Source organism: Ahaetulla prasina, chromosome 4 (assembly GCF_028640845.1).
Source record: "Ahaetulla prasina isolate Xishuangbanna chromosome 4, ASM2864084v1, whole genome shotgun sequence".
NCBI classification, from domain to species: Eukaryota; Metazoa; Chordata; class Lepidosauria; order Squamata; family Colubridae; genus Ahaetulla; species Ahaetulla prasina.
This window is the reverse complement of record NC_080542.1, coordinates 45,333,361-45,351,226: the sequence shown is the minus strand read 5'-3', so window position 1 is coordinate 45,351,226 and position 17,866 is coordinate 45,333,361. Positions and strand designations below refer to the sequence as shown.

General features: G+C 40.9%; 1 protein-coding gene across 4 annotated transcripts in view; it reads left to right on the top strand.

The window, feature by feature from the left end:
• The window catches only part of PPP1R1B (protein phosphatase 1 regulatory inhibitor subunit 1B), an 83,221-nt gene that overhangs the window by 49,091 nt on the left and 16,264 nt on the right, over positions 1-17,866 (top strand). For all 4 annotated transcript variants that reach the window (XM_058181126.1, XM_058181125.1, XM_058181124.1 and 1 more), the window contains exons 5-6: positions 15,326-15,496; positions 17,187-17,240. In XM_058181126.1, coding sequence (XP_058037109.1) covers positions 15,326-15,496; positions 17,187-17,240 — 225 coding nt within the window. The remainder of the gene's footprint in view (positions 1-15,325; positions 15,497-17,186; positions 17,241-17,866) is intronic.

The window sequence follows — 17,866 nt, the reverse complement described above, 5'->3', positions numbered from 1 at the left end:
AAAAGTGGCTATGTTTGTTTATTATAAGAATTTATGTCACCTCTCCTTTTCACTTTCTTCTATCTCATTTCTTTATGGTTTTATTTCTCTTTCTCTCACAAAGCAGCTTGCCAGAAGGGGAACAAAAAAAATTCACACTAAGTTTGTTTTTTCTCATAAATGGAATCTTTATTTTTAGCAGCGGCTGTGACAGTAACAGATGGGAGGGGCTTGATCATGAATAGAACTGGAAGGTGGGGAGAGTCCTTGGCCTGACTGCTATTAAATCTGTTTTATGGGTCATACTGTAGTTTGCATGTATTTTATGTCCAAAGTGGCAAAAGGAGGAGGAGGAGGGGGAAGAAGAGGAGGAGGAGGGGGAAGAAAAGAAGAAGAAGAAGAGGAGGAGGAGGAGGAGGAGGAGGAGGAGGAGGAGGAGGAGGAGGAGGAGGAGGAGGAACTACTACTACTGCTATTAGTACTACTATTTAGAGATCACATTCAGGAACAAAAACAACTTGGAGATCACATTTAGCCTGGTGACCAGAGATTTTCTACTTTTGTTTTGTTGGACCTTATAGCAATCTTTGGATTATTATTTTTTTCAGTTGATGATGAAGAGATCAAGAATATTGGCTCCCCAGACATGAATGGATGATGTCTAATGTAAAAGTATCAATTCTGTCCTGCCATCCGGCTTTCTAAAGATGTGAATTTTTATCTGAGGAGCCGAGTTTAAAATCCTGCTGTAACTGGATTCTTGTTCTTAAAATGCCCCCTTCTCAGGAAACATTTGGCAGAAAATATTCTAATAATTGGTCTTTAAATAGGGCTTGTCAAACACATTTTGTCTCAAACTGCCTTGGCTTTTCCAGAGTTTGTTTCAGAAGTTACTCCCAGATGCCATTGAATGGATCGAAGGTATCTATTGCCCTTGACACCTATGCTAAAATTGGTATTTGCAAATGAGTAAATTGATGTGTGTGTGTGTGTGTGTGTGTGTGTGTGTGTGTGTGTGTGTGTGCATGTCTGCCTGCAAATTTCTCCTTGCCCTAGCCCTACTGTTTTTCATTTCGGTATCTACGTCTCCCTGAAAATTTAATTTTCCTCTTACCTACTTATTAAGGTATGGACTACCTGAGCAAACTCACTACCTTAGGTAGCCTGGAGGCATAGTTGAAAAGATGTGGAAAGTTGGTGCCACAAGCACTCAAACGTATGTGAAACCCTCAAACATGCAGTCGCATAATCCTGATTTGGGGCTGACAGAGAAACAGCGGTGGGTATCAGTCTTTGGTTGCAGTTGGAATGAGATTGAGTCTCAAAATGGGTAAGGAACGCTTCCCCCTTCTTAGGCATGCATACCACAAGAGGCCCATTCCTTCCTTTTCCTGACATTAAACGCTCATGTCACTTGCTCAGAACACTCATTCATTTCCCATCAGCCTTTGCTTTCATCATCACTCCCCCGCACCTATTGTTCTCATCTGTCTCTTTGTATCTTTTTTCTCTACAACTATTTCATCTTTTGAGGATGAGCTGCAAATTCTGCCTTCCCACACACGCCTGAAGCTTTTACCTTGTCCCATGGCTATGCTTTTAAAGATGTTTTCCATCATGCACACAAACGTACACCAACAAGATATAGTTGGGAAGAATCTGGAGCTCCTGTGCGAGTAGCAAAACAGAATGGTTTTCTCCTTTGATTATGCAGGGATAGGGGAGAAAATGGCATAGTTTTAAAGAAAAAATTGTATCAAACTCGACTTGAGGGCCACATCAGGGGTGTGTTTGACTTCGGGGGCGGGCAGGTGGATGTGGCCAAGTGGGCGTGACCAGGGTTGGCATGGCCAGTGTCTGGGCATCTGTGGTGGTCCAGGTGGAGCTTGTGGGATCCATTGTCTCCAGCGGAGGAAGGTGAGATCAGGGAGGGGGCCAAACCGTCTCCTCTAGAAGAGCTTTGCCCTAAGGCCACGTGGAGGATCCCCCGGTCGGCAGCACAGGCTGTCCAGAACCCTAGGCAGCAGAGGGGAAGCACCCAGACTACTCCTTGAGCTCCCAGGGCACCGGGACCCCACAGCCCAGCCCAGCCTTGTTTCCCCAAGAGTGTGCCTGGCTGCACTTACCTCCTCCTCAAGGCTGCTGCTGCGCTCAGCTCTCCTTGGCCAGGCTGCTCATAGTGTGTGTGGGATGGCAAAGTATGTGGGTCAGAAAGAGGCCCGCTCCCTCTCCATGCGAGGAGAACCAGCTTCGTAACCAAATCATCCTCAGCAATAGGATGGGAGACCACCAGGAGAGGTCAGTAGGAGGACACAAGGGGATGGCGAAAGGGCAGCAGGGCTACTAGTGGCCAAGTGCTAAGGCAGGACTTCCCTCAGACCTTCCCTCCCTCTCATTATTATCTCCTTCCTTGTTTCCTTTTTCTTTTCTTCTTTTTCCTTTTCTCTTCATTTTCCTTTCTTTCTTCTTCCTTCCCCTCTTTCCTTTTTTCCCCCTTTCCTTGCTCTCTTTCCATCTTTCCTTCTTGTTCTTTGTCTTTCCTTTTTCCCTGTCTTCTTTCCTGTCACTTCTTGGATGCTCAAAGGCAAAAGGGGAAACATTTCTCAATGCCTCCTTGCTTGTGATCAAATGCCACTTTTGCTAGTAGTTTGTTTTGCTAGTACGCTGCCAGCGAAAACAGAGCTGGGGTGGGGGCCCTCCTCAGCTCCATTTTCAGGTGCCACAGCCTCTTCCAGCACACTGCCAGCCATCACCAGATTGTAGATCAGCTCCCAAGCCGGTCCCTCGCTGTTTCCTGGGTGGCCCTGAGGGCTAGATCTAAGCACCTCACAGGCTGGATCCAGGCCACGGGCCTGGAGTTTGATACCTCTGCTCTACGGTTTTTTTCTCCCCACCTTTTTCCTAGATTCCTTGTTTACAAAGATTCAAGCAGGGGATCTACATTATATAGCAATTGCATGCAAAGTGGAAAAAGAAACAACATCAACACAGAGAAAGTGGAGAATGTTAATTATTTTCAATCCTCCTTAACTCAAAGGACCAAATCATCAAAAGACATCAATATGCTTGGGTGGGAACATCCAGTGCAGTTAATTTTGCCAACCGTGGAGGTGAACATTTTGTAATGGGACTAGTAAAACTCTTTAAGGCAACTATATTATGCCTAATGTTAGTTTACAGCAATGTCTCTCAACTTTCTAAATTTTAAGATGTGTGGATATCAACACACATAAATTTCCATCCAGCACATGCAAAAGGCAAACAGTTTTAAGGCAAAAAATATGCCTAGTGTATTCAACCTTATAAACTTTAAGATATGTGGACTTCAGCACCCAAAATTGCCCAGCCAGTGCATGCTGATTAGGAGTTGAAGTTCACATATCTTAAAGTTCATAAGGTTGAGAAACCTTGATTGCAATTCTTCCTGCATGAGGATGACAGATGTTGTTCAGACCAAATATATAAGAATAATGTTTAAGATACTTTGATGGGCTCCAAATGTGCTAATGCAATTAATCAGGTCCTCCTTTGCCAGAAACACATAAAAGAACCTGCCACCTACCAGATTGGCTAAAGATAAATTTATGAAAGGTTCTCATACTCTTAATTCTGACAAACAAGTTCATGTTGACTTGGAAGAAAAAGCACAGCTACAGATTTCATTACTCACTTTTTTTCCAGCCCAGTTCTGCTTTCACCATGTTATTAGAAAACATCTCTGGAGATAAATCTGCAGTGATATTAAGATCTAGTCCCCTACAATCATAAGGGCCCATTGATTTATTTACTAGCTTTTGGAGAAAAAGGCATGTTTAGCATCTATATTCAATGATGTACAGGTAGTACTTGACTTACTACGACTAGAATTTCTGTTGCTAAGGAAGACGTTTGTTAAGTGAGTTGCACCCAATTTTATTGCCTTATTTGCCATTTGTTTGTGAATCACTGCAAAAGTTAAGTAAATCATGCAGTCATAATGCAAATCCAGCTTTCTTGTTGATTTTACTTGTTGGAAGCCAGCCTGTGTCTCTGTGACATTGTGGATCATAAATACATCCCGACTGCCATGCACCCAAATTTTGGTCACATAACTGGGGGATGCTGTGACAGCTGTGTGAGGAGGGCCAACTTTTAAATCACCTTTTGCGGTCCTGTTGTAACTTTGAATGATCACTAAACAATTGGTTGTAAGTCATGGACTACCTATATCATATCAGTGATTTTGGAGGAAAGATACAAAAAATATTCTTCTGCAGTATCATCTCTGCCTCTGCCAGAAATTCCAACAGAATCATTCCCATCTGTTTTGTTATATTGGTCCTTGTAACAATTTTGATATTCTACTCTACACTAACATTCCCATGTCAGCAGGCTGTCTAATATTTTTTTCTGAAATAACTAAGACGATTGCCACATTTTGTAATTGTTGTTAGGAAGGTTTGGATCTAAAACTAGAGTTTCATTCTTGATTTATTGTAGTTCATGCGTATTGTCATTTATGTGGATATTTCCCCCCATACCAATTGATTTTCTTCCAAAGCAATATTGAATTGAATTATTTATTTGTCACAACAGTATATATAAGTATAAGCATGAAATAACTATACGATATATAAGCATATATATAAGCATAAGCATGAAATAACTATAAGAATTGGATACAATCAAAGGGAACATTAGGACAGGAACGGTAGGCACGCTGGTGCTCTTATGTATGTGTGTCTATTCATACCCTGAAATACTTGTGATATTTGACCATAAATAAGGATCCTGGGCTTTATAAAGTACAATTTGAAAAACCCTAACCTAGTGTGGCATTTACTTATTTTATTTATGCAGATCTGAAAAATCTGGATGGCCATAAAATGGCAGCAAAGCAGGCAATTTTTAGCATCTCTTTGCTGCCATCTAAAGGTTATGTATAATATGCTGCCCAGTCTGATAGCCCCAGTTTAATGCCATCTGACAGAAGCTAACTAATATGGCTTAGGGCAGAGGTTCTCAGTCTTTGTAAAACAGGGACCCTTTAAAACGATAGTGAAATAAATTATGAATAAAATGAAGGATTTTACTGAGGTCAAGGTTAGGTGAGAAAGAAATATCCCAATTACTTTAAATAATTATATGTTAATAGATCTACCACAGGGGTTCTCACTTTGCAAGCTTCTAACTGTTATGCAAATTTGCTTCTTGGTCTTTAAAACAGCAGCATCTTCTGTAGTATAGCTCAGGCATCTAAACTGCAGCTCATTTTGCTTTTATAGTCAGCGCAATCCTGAATAATCATAGAAAAGCTAACATCTGCAATCAGTCTTGAAATCTAATTGCGTACCAGACCATCTCATTTGTCTATTGAGAAACCTGTATGCGGGTCAAGAAGCAACAGTAAGAACTGGACACACAACCACTGATTGGTTCAAAATCAGAAAAGGAGTCCAGCAAGGCTGTATACTATCGCCCTGCCTATTTAACTTATATGCAGAGCACATCATGAGAAAAGCAGGGCTGGATGAATCAAAAGTTGGAATTAAGATTGCCGGGAGAAATATCAACAACCTCAGATATGCAGATGATACCACTCTAATGGCAGAAAGCGAAGAGGAACTAAAGAGCCTCTTGATGCGGGTGAAGGAGGAGAGTGCAAAAGTTGGCTTGAAACTCAACATTAAGAAAACTAAGATCATGGCATCCGGCCCTCTCAATTCCTGGCAGATAGATGGGGAAGAAATAGAGGAAGTGATAGATTTTATTTTCCTGGGTTCCAAGATCACTGGAGATGGGGACTGCAGCCAAGAAATTAAAAGACGCTTCCTCCTGGGGAGGAAAGCTATGGCAAATCTAGACAGCGTACTAAAAAGCAGAGATATCACCCTGCCAACAAAAGTGCATATAGTCAAAGCTATGGCTTTCCCAGTTGCAACGTATGGCTGTGAAGGTTGGACCATAAGAAAGGCTGAGCGCCAAAGAATTGAGGCCTTTGAACTCTGGTGCTGGAGAAGACTCCTGTGAGTCCCTTGGACTGCAAGGCGAACAAACAAGTCAGTCCTAGAGGAGATCAACCCTGATTGCTCTTTAGAAGGCCAGATCTTGAAGATGAAACTGAAATACTTTGGCCACCTAATGAGAAGGAAGGACTCACTGGAGAAGAACCTAATGCTGGGAAAGATTGAGGCCAAAAGAAGAAAGGGACGACAGAGAATGAGGTGGCTGGATGGTGTCACTGAAGCAATAGGCATGAGCTTAAGTGGACTCCAGGGGATGGTAGAGGATAAGAAGGCCTGGAGGAACGTTGTTCATGGGGTCGCGATGGGTCGAACATGACTTCGCAACTAACAACACTACAATAAAACCACAATTGATAAAGGAATAGATTATGTAAAGCAATCCAAAACAAGGTGTGTCAGCAAAGGAACTAGAACACATTAAAAAAAGAATTGACCCTGGCTGCCTCCCCATTCCCCAAAACTTCTTATAACAAAAAACCTTGTCTTTCTGCTTTGCAATTCTTCTTCAAACCATTTCTCACTGAGGACTAGATTCTTGCCAAGTTTGCTCGACAAAGGAAAGTATTTACTCAAACTCTCAGTAGATCTCCGTTGTGTGGCAGTATGAGAAAATTCCTGCCCTACCTTGAGCACTTTATTTTCTAAAACCGCTAATCTCTTGTTTTTCAATAAACCTTTGTTCATGCATCTTTCATCCTGTCAACTGAGATTTTGTCTGCCAAATCTTGTGTTATTATTGGGAGGTGTACATTTAATTTGATTTCCTGTAGAGCTTCTGCAACTGCAAAGCCTTATAGTAAGTTTTCAATCTTGTTGATCAGACTTACAGTGTTGTGAAAGTTTAGAGGATATTCTAATTACTTAAAATGATGAGTCAGATCGAGTAAAATAACCATACCAGTAACTATAACATCTAAGAATATTGGATAACGATGTTGTGCAATGTTTAAGGCAAAGAAAAGTTGTGGATATGTACTTTTGATAAGGATCTAGGGCAGGGTTAAAATTCATTTACCTTTGCTACTGGTTCGCAGATGTGAGCGTGTATTGCAGAGCCACACATGTGCAGAGCCTTCTGTGCATGCGCAAAGGGTCAATAACAGGATGTGATGATGTCTGGGCAGGTGAGTTGAGCTACCAGTTCGCCTGAGCCGGATAGATAGATAGAACCACTGATCTAGAGGGGAAATGGTTTTTCCCTGAGTAAGTCTAGGATTCAAACTGTATCTGTATTATCTGTACTACAGATAATTCTTGCTTACAGACTGCTGCACTAAGTGACTGTTCAAAATTATGACAGTGCTGAAAGTAAGTTTATGACCAGTCCTCAATTTGTAGCTGTCACAACGTCCTCACCATTTTGGTAGCTTTGCAACTGGCATCTATTTAAAACAGTTGCAGCAACCCATAGTGCTATGATTGCCATTTGCAAGCTTTCAACGAGTAAAGTAAATGGGAAAAGTTCTGGTCAAGTAATCCCACAGTAATTCACTACAGTAATTCACTAAATGACCGTAGGGGAATTGCCACTGGCATAGTCATGTCATTTTTTTCACATAAGGACCACATCATGTAGTGACAGAATTGCAGAGCTCAATTGCAGTTTTTAAGTGAGGACTACCTATTTAGGAATAATTTTTAAATGGACATCATTGTAAAACTATCATATGCCTATTTTATGCAAATCTCTTTTGCTAAAATTCTCAAATGGAGAGTTGTTACCCCTAAGGCTCTCTAAGCAAAATAGAAGTGGGTAAAGGGTTACAAATGTAGGGGGATTTACACCTGTCAAGTCAAAGTCATGTCAGAACATGCTCTCATTTTCTGGACAAGCTTATAATTATACTGAACATATTTTCTCAAAAAAATAAAGGACAAACTTAAAAGAGATTTATAAGAATAAAAAATTGTTTATAACTTTGCTTTATAAAGAAAAATTCAGGAACAAAACCCAAAAAAACTTTACATGCATATTCTAAGAATATGTAAAACCCAACAGAATTTGTGTAAATGTATTTTAAAAAGACAATTCAATTTCCGTATTTTCCACATGAATGTGAAAGACTATGTATTAAAAGTTGAACCATAGGTATGGTGAAATTTAGATGACTAAAATAAAAGGAAAACAAAAGGACATCTAAAAGACAAGTTTCTGAAATAAAGGATTGTCCTATATAATAAAGGATATATGGATATATCACTAATCATTTTTGGATCTTATAAGATCATTCAGGCAAGTTAAAATGATTTGAGAAAAAAATGGTGTTTTGATCAAAAGGGCAAGGTAAGGAGCCAAGATAAAGTTTTAGCTGCAAGATCTGGAAGTTTTCTCTCTAAATAATGGCCTTGCTGGAGTGTCAAAAAAAGCAATTGGATGTAGATCAGGGGTCTCCAACCTTGGTCACTTTAAGACTTGTGGACTTCAACTCTCAGAATTCCTCAGCCAGAAAAGCTTATAATTAAAAAGCTGGCTGAGGAAAGCTGGCTGAAGAACTTTTTTTCCAAGATGGCGCCGACAAAGGCTGCCTCGGTGAAATGCTCTCTAATGGTTTCTTTATTTCTAATTGTTCTCTGTGACTCACTACGGATTTTCTACTCACGAGACCATCTGCTAAAAATTAAGCAACATTTCTTTAAGGAGCAGCTTTCTTTGATCTCACCTCCGCCTGTCTTTACAAACACGGAGGAGATTCTAACACAGGAGGAGGCAATTCCCACGGAGCCATGGATTACTAAAAAAACCAAACGACGGAAATGAAGGAAGAGAGGTAAACGAGCTGGGATCTTAAACAAGCTAAGAAATCGCGTTAAAACTCTGCCTTCAATTTTCCTAACAAATATATGCTCACTTGCAAATAAGATGGATGAAATACTCCTCTTAAACAAATACTATTCTGATTTTCGCAATTCAGCAGTCCTATTCTTCTCTGAAACCTGGTTAAATGAATCAATTGAAGATAGCAGCCTGAACATTCTAGGGTTTCAGATTGAATGATCAGACAGGATTCCAGAAACTGGTAAAAAGAAAGGAGGAGGCTTATGCCTATATATTAACAGCAACTAATGTCAAGATTTTAAAATAATTTACAAATTCTGTGACAACAATTTAGAGACTTTAATTATCAACTGCAAACCATACTATTCGCCTCGTGAATTTTCCTCATTTCTTCTAATTGCTGTTTATGTCCCACCACAAGCCTATGTAAACAAGGCATTACGAACTCTAGCTGACCAAATCATGGAGGCTGAAGCCAAACACTCTGATTCACTGGCCATTGTTTTGGGAGATCTAAACAAGGCAAACTTAAGGCAAGAGCTACCAAAATACTTTCAGCATGTCAATTGTCCCACCAGAGGCAAGAATACTCTAGACCATTGCTACACAACATTAAAAGATGCTTATCGGTCTTTACCACGTGCAGCTGTAGGACACTCTGATCATTGCATGATTCACTTTGTACCTGCTTATAGGCAAAGACTTAAAACCACAAAATCAACAATTAAATCAGTGAAAACCTGGACGGAGGAATCAAAATTAAAGCTACAGGCATGTTTTGACTGCACTGATTGGAATATTTTTGAAGATACCTCTGCAGACTGGATGAACTCACAGATACTGTAACATTTATTTATTTTATTTATTTATTTGTTTAGATTTTTATACCGCCCTTCTCCCGAAGGACTCAGGGCAATGTACAGCCAAAGATAAAAACCCAATGTATATACAATCAAAACAAAAATTTAAAACAAAGCATATTACAAAATGGCCAACAAATAAAAATTTAAAATTTAAAAACCCTAAAATAATAATAAAACCCCAATTAAAACCCCAATTAAAATTTAAAACTATTAGGCCAGTCCTGCTTGTATAAATAAGTGTGTTTTTAGCTCACGGTGAAAGGTCCGAAGATCAGGCACTTGGCGTAGGCCAGGGGGAAGTTCGTTCCAGAGTGTAGGAGCTCCAACAGAGAAGGCCCTGCCCCTGGGGGCCGCCAGCCGGCATTGTTTGGCGGACGGCACCCTAAGAAGACCCTCTCTGTGTGAGCGTATGGGTCGGTGAGAGGCATAAGGTAACAGCAGGCGGTCCCGTAAATACCCGGGTCCTAAGCCATGGAGCGCTTTAAAAGTGATAACCAAAATCTTGAAGCGCACCCGAAAGACTACAGGAAGCCAGTGCAGACTGCGTCATATAGCTTCTGTGAAGACCTATGTGTACCGACAAGGAACTTGCGAATATACAGTAACAACAAACCTTGGTTTACACCTAAACTTAAGCAGCTACGACATTCCAAAGAGGAAGCCTACAGAAAAGGTGATAAAATGCTGTACAATCAAGCCAGAAATGCACTAACAAGGGAGATCAGAGCAGCAAAAAGAAACTACTCTGAAAAGCTAAAGAATCAGTTTTCAGCAAATGAACCAGCAAACATGTGGAAAACTCTTAAAAATATCACCGGCTATGGCAAACCTCCTTCCCAGGCTGAAGGTAATCAACAACTGGCAGATGACCTGAATGAGTTTTACTGCAGGTTTGAAAGGAAACTACAGCCACCTATCTCCACAACCGCCATCTCAGACACACCAACAACAGCCAAACCTCCTACAACTGACCTCATTTCACTGGGTTCACAACCCCTAGTGATCTCAGAAAAGGAAGTGCAGGACCTATTTCACAGACAAAAGCCAGGAAAAGCTCCAGGTCCAGACAAGATAACTCCTTCTTGCTTAAAAGTCTGTGCTGACCAATTGGCCCCCATCTTCACCCATATTTTCAATAAATCACTAGAGATGTGCTATGTTCCTTCTTGCTTCAAACACTCTACCATCATCCCAGTGCCGAAGAAGCCCACCATCAAGGAACTGAATGACTACAGACCAGTTGCTTTAACATCTGTAGTCATGAAAACCTTTGAAAGGCTAGTGCTTTCCTACTTGAAAACCATCACGGATCCGCTGTTAGACCCCTTGCAATTTGCATACCGAGCAAATAGATCAACAGATGATGCTGTTAATATGGCTCTGCACTACATCCTACAACATCTTGAGTCTCCAAAGACCTATGCAAGGGTCCTCTTTGTAGACTTTAGTTCAGCATTCAATACCATCATTCCAGACACTCTTCTAACTAAGCTAAACCAGCTACAAGTACCTGAACAGACTTGTAAGTGGACCACAAGCTTCCTAATAAACAGGAAGCAGCAGGTGAAGCTAAGAAGGATCACATCAGATACCTGTACAATTAGCACAGGGGGCCCCCAAGGCTGTGTGCTCTCCCCACTTCTCTTTTCTCTGTATACCAATGAATGCATCTCCAACGATCTATCTGTCAAGCTACTGAAGTTCGCAGATGACACAACAGTGATTGGTCTCATTTGAGACAATGATGAATCCGCATATAGACGAGAAGTCGAACGACTAGCCTTGTGGTGCAACCAAAACAATCTGGAACTGAACACGCTCAAAACCGTAGAAATGGTGGTAGACTTTAGGAGAAACCCTTCCATACTTCCACCTATCACAATACTAGACAACACAGTATCAACAGTAGAAACCCTCAAATTTCTAGGTTCTATCATATCGCAAGATCTAAAATGGACAGCTAACATCAAAAACATCATCAAAAAAGGACAACAAAGAATGTTCTTTCTGCGCCAACTCAGTAAGCTCAAACTGCCCAAGGAGCTGCTGATTCAGTTCTACAGAGGAATTATTGAGTCTGTCATTTGCACCTCTATAACTGTCTGGTTCGGTTCTGCAACCCAACAAGAAAAACACAGACTTCAGAGGATAATTAGAACTGCAGAAAAAATAATTGCTACCAACTTGCCTTCCATTGAGGACCTGTATACTGCACGAATCAAGAAGAGGGCCATGAAAATATTTACAGATCCCTCACATCCAGGACATAAACTGTTTCAACTCCTACCCTCAAAACGATGCTATAGAGCACTGCACACCAGAACAACAAGACACAAGAACAGTTTTTTCCCAAAGGCCATCACTCTGCTAAACAAATAATTCCCTCAACACTGTCAACTATTTACTAAATCGGCACTACTATTAATTTTCTCATCGTTCCCATCACCAATCTCTTTCCACTTATGACTGTATGACTGTAACTTTGTTGCTAGCAATCCTTATGATTTATATTGATATATTGACCATCAATTGTGTTGTAAATGTTGTACCTTGATGAACGTATCTTTTCTTTTATGTACACTGAGAGCATATGCACCAAGACAAATTCCTTGTGTTTCCAATCACACTTGGCCAATAAAAAATTCTATTCTATTCTATTCTATTAGTTTAATGTACTGCAATAAATACATTGCAACACTTATTGCAAACTTTGGAAGAGTATGTTTTTATTTTAAAATTCTGCTGGAATACTAACAGTGAAATTTTGAGAACTATGTAGATTGACCATAGCTATTAGACCAATTCTCTTTGATGTTGTGGCAAATTGGACATTGCAAATCCTGAGTTCAGGCTGTAAGATTGCCAGTGTAGTAGTAGTGGTGGGTGTTCTGGGTACATTGGCAGCAGTTTCAAAATCATCAGGGTAGGTTGCAATTCTCAGGGAAAGAATGACCCAGGTTTTTATGCAATGAGGTTTTTTCTCTCTCTCCAAATATTGACTTCAGGATTAATAGCCTTTAGTTTTTCAACCTTGTTAGCAAAGACCTGGCACAGAAGAGATGAAACTCATTTCAAATTGTTCTTTAAATTTATATGCATATCCTATCTTTCCTCTAGGAGTTCAGGTTGTAAGTTTGTCCTCTCCTTTTTTTATTCTAAAAATGGGTTAGGGCAGGGGTCTGCAAACTCAGCTCTTTTAACACTTGTGGACTTCAACTCCCAGAGTTCCTCAGCCAGCTTTGTTGGCTGAGGAACTCTGGGAGTTGAAGTCCACAAGTCTTAAAAGAGCTAAGTTTGCAGACCCCTGGGTTAGGGAAATTGAGATATAATTCCCCAGTGTGGTTCAATGAGTTGAAATTTGAACTCAGAGCCCTTCCTCACAGCAAAAGAGCCTTCCATTTGTATTTGAAGTAACAAAAAACAATTATAATGCAAAATGTGCTTCCTCCACCCCACCCTATAAAACAAAGCTGGGGAAATCTACCTGGCTACCCCTATTCTGCCGCAGGAATTTACACAAGCAAATGCTGCTACTCTTAGTTTCAGCGCAACAGGGCAAATTAAGTGTAGGGCAGGTGGATTCCCCCAGCTTTGTTTGCCTTCCTTCCCACCAAACATCACCAGCTGCCAGAAATGCATCTACCAATCACCCTCTTTAATGTTGGGCATAGCTGAGTTTGGAGAGAAAGTGGGTTTTAACAGATGGCTAGACTAGTGTGTTGAACCATCTGCCAAAACTTGCTCTGGTTTTGCACAAATATTTTGTGCGGGTGTGTTCAGAAGAAGCTGTCAGGGTTGAAGTTAGCAAGATGGGAAGAGGGAAGATTGGAAGCAGAGAAATCTGTTATGAAAACACTGTGCAGATGGACATAATAGCCAAACTTAAGAAAAGTCCCTTTTTCTTTGGCTATCATAAAGAAATCCAAGATTTCATTTTGCACTGTGTCTTTATATAAAAACTTGTATGTGTCTTGGTAGAAGCTGCTCTATTTTAGTTTGCTATAGCTATTGTAAAGGATGTTCATAGAGACATCTGATGCCCTAGATTCCCTGTGAGTGTGCTAAATTTCAAAGAGAATTATTGCAGGCATCTGAAGAGCTTTAACAGGGACCTCACTGTTAGTTGTTATCAGTGGTTAGAAATATTAGGACTATTCTAGCAGAGCACCAACCCCAAAACAGCCTGAACAAAAAACATATAGGATCAGGGAAGGCTGTACCATAAAGCTGCAGAGAATGAACCAACTTTGTGTCTCTCTGCTTCACTGTATGCTACCATTGCTCAGCTGCTGTTTGGCTGTTTCCCATTTCTGAGCCAGGAATCAATTTGGAGAGCTGAAGAACAGAGGGGCCAGGGTACAGTTTGAAAAAAAGAAATGAATTTTCTCATTGCCCAGTTTCGAATAGTCCTGGAACAGAATGCCCAGGCATCAGAGAGGTAGGGGCATGCCTGCACCAGCTTAAAGTGGCCAGCAGATGCCAGGCTGATCCCACCAATCTGACTGTACTAAGGACACAATGTCAGTGAAGTTCATCAGTTTGTTTTCACCACAAAACCATTTTTGGGAGGAGTAGGGTGGGGGAGGAAGACAAATATAATGCTGGTGCAGTTTAGGCTAGCTGAAATTTGCCTACAGATTTTTGGATTTTCATAATCATCATACTATTGCTTTATTATTTATATTTATTATATAAATATTTATTATAAATTTATATTTATTTATTAATCGTATTTGTATACCGCCCTATCTCCCGGAGGACTCAGGGCGGTTCACAGGCAAGTAAAAAACATATATGTACAAATTAAGATAACCATATTCTAAAAGCCAAATTATTAAAAAATAGTATAAATATTAAAACCAATTAAAACCACTATAAATTTAAAATCTAGTCCAGTCCTGCGCAGATGAATAAATGTGTTTTAAGCTCACGATGGAAGGTTCGGAGGTCCGGAAGTTGACGGAGTCCTGGGGGGAGTTCGTTCCAGAGGGTGGGAGCCCCCACAGAGAAGGCCCTTCCCCTGGGCGTCGCCAGACGACACTGCCTAGCTGACGGCATCCTGAGGAGTCCCTCTCTGTGAGAGCGCACGGGTCGGTGAGAAGTATTCGGTAGCAGTAGGCGGTCCCGTAAGTAACCCGGCCCTATGCCATGGAGCGCTTTAAAGGTGGTTACCAAAACCTTGAAGCGCACCCGGAAGGCCACAGGTAGCCAGTGCAGTCTGCGCAGGATAGGTGTCATACGGAAGCCACGAGGGGCTCCCTCTATAACCCGCGCAGCCGCATTCTGAACTAACTGCAGTCTCCGGATGCCCTTCAAGGGGAGCCCCATGTAGAGAGCATTGCAGTAATCCAGGCGAGACGTCACGAGGGCGTGAGTGACCGTGCATAGGGCATCCCGGTCTAGAAAGGGGCGCAACTGGCGCACCAGGTGAACCTGGTAAAAAGCTCTCCTGGAGACGGCCGTCAAATGATCTTCAAAAGACAACCATTCATCCAGGAGGACGCCCAAGTTGCGCACCCTCATCCTTTGAGGATGAGTTGGCTTTTTTGTTTGTTGATGTTATCTATGCTGTTAGATCTTTTTAAAAAAGCATTCTTTTAAAAAAATATTTACAACTTTAAAAAGCAAACTGAGTACCTCCGCCTTTCCATTTCTCTTATAATATTTCTGCTTTGCCATATTTTTTTTTCCTTTAATGACAGCTGTGCAACGCCTCGCACAAAGCCATCTGGAATCCAATAGTTCCTGGATGGATGAAGACTATGCTGAAGAAGAGGAAGAAGAGGAAGAGGAAGAGGAGGAGGAGGAGGAGGAAGAAGCTCAGGATTCTGATGACACTGTGAGGGAGATGACTGGCTTGTATAAACCAGGAGGTAAGCCAGAGAAAGAACGATTTGGAAAGAAGAGACCAAACCAATAGGAAAACTAGAGTTATCAGGCTGAATTTTGCAATGTAGAGACAGGCACATTTTGAAAATGCTTCCTATTCAAAAATTGTTCTTATAAGTTTATTATTAATCAATCAGGTACCACTATTGACTGCTTAGCATTGACTGTGCCTGCTTACCTTGTTTGATTAACACGATAGGAATAATTTATTGCTTCTTATGTAGCCTCTCTGCCTCCATGACACTCTATAGCAGTGTTTCTCAACCTCAGCAACTTTAAGATGTGTAGACTTCAACTCTCAGAATTCATGTACTGGCTGAGGAATTCTGGGAGTTGAAGTCCACACGTCTTAAAGTTGCTGAGGTTGAGAAACACTGGACTATTTAGCATATTTGTCTGCCTGGTTTCTGTTCAGGAAGGGAAAGAGGGCAGGTTTCTTTGGTTATATGACAGTATTCCTAAATAACTTTCAAAATACCATAAATCCCAGAATTCACAGCTGATATACTATGTTTTTGGGCATTATGGGAGCTATAATGGGAACTGACAAGCAGAGAGGGCTGTTTTGGGATTACATTATTGGAATCCACAATCAGAATATCCAAAGGCATTTTTGGGAATTGCATTGACTTTTTCTTTGATACAGAGAAAAAGTCTAGTATCTTGTTTTAAACAAATACTCCAAGAAACATTCAAATGGGAGCCTTAGAAGCCCAAATAATAATTGCCTAGTTTCCTAGGCTACAGCTGAAATTATTTCATGTAACCCTAATAGTTGCATCGAATTCTGAATTTTTCCTTGTTGTTGAAAAATGAATAAATCCCTGTCTGTGTTTGTGTGCGAGTTTTCAGTTCTTGCTTTCAAACCTTAACCAAATCAGATGATCACTTGCAGTAAATTAAAAAGGGGGTGTTTGCTTGAACCTGGGATGATACCGCAAAGGGTATTGTGATGAATAGGGAGGGAGGAGGGTTGATTCCTGAGGTCAAGCAGTTTTAGGCAGGTGGGCTGTTACTGTAGTGACACACTTCTACTTAAAGGGCTTTCTTCCTGCTGTTACCTATGGATCCCACTCACTAGGGGCATACTGTATGTACTGAATATATTTCCCTTCATTTAGCACCTTTGTCAGAGAGAAATCTGTAACTGTCTCCCCCTCGCAGCACACACATACACGTACCTTCCTATCCTGGCTACAGGGAGCTGCCAGTCTCCTAGGAAACCAGCTTTCTCCTCAGCAGGAAGGAGCTGCAAGATGGGAGAGGTGGAATCTATAGAAGACATTTTTCTTTTTTCCACCCCCAGGCCCGCTGTCCACATATTTGCTTTTTCTAGCTATTCCAGAGCAAAGGTTTGAAACTTACACTGGTTGCCTGGTGCTCTAAAACAGACTTTGTGGATTTCAGACTCTCGTGAAATCTAGCTGCATAATGCTGATTTTAATCAGCAGAAAGAATAGAGGTTGCACTTCTCCAGCGTGGTGTAGGAATGGCGCCAGGGGTTATGCAAATGTAATTGAAAGTGAGCGAAAGCCCATGGACTCTCAGGCTGAGCAGTCATCAGTGTTGAAAATCTGTTTTCTTAAAAACAAAGGAAAGCTTAGAGTTGTAATCCTCCCCCGTAAAGAACCAAAAATGTGTTTCTAGTTCATATTTCTTTATTGTCTGTTACAGAATCCCAGGGGCAGGGTCCAGCTTCCAAGGGAAGACTGCTAAGACAGTGCACTGGTAAGATAAACCAGCATTTTTTCATGCCAGAAGTCATGTCATACTGGTGTGTTTTTTGATTGCATGATTAAACTAATCAGCAGATTTCATGATTAAACTAAAGAGCAACAAGGGATAGCTCTCCCATATTTATCTTGAAGTATTTGCAAGTAGGACTGCTTTTTCTCATTCTTCTGTAATAAACAACATGAATGTCTTCCAGAAATGTGGACTTCCTTAGCCAGGGGAATTCCAGAAGAATTCAGGAGCTAATTCTGGGTGAAATATTTACCAAGATAATTAATAATTTCATCAGGCAAGAGGGATGTATTCTATGTGGAGATTTAGGAAATTATTCCAGCAGGTGGAAAAGAATATTCTGCTCCCATTTGCAGATAAATTCAAAACTGTTCTCTCTAAGTCTGCTCAGAGTTACTAATGAAAGTACTGTAGATAAGTGGATTCATTTGCAGACAGAGAAGCAGGGTGAAACAATTGCTCTAGAAAAGACTGCAGGCCAAACATAATGGAAGATGGAAAGAAATTGTCTGACACAAAGTTTGAGAAAATTGCTGCTTTATCTTCTGAGGCATAATTTTCTTCCTTCCTTCCTTCCTTCCTTCCTTCCTTCCTTCCTTCCTTCCTTC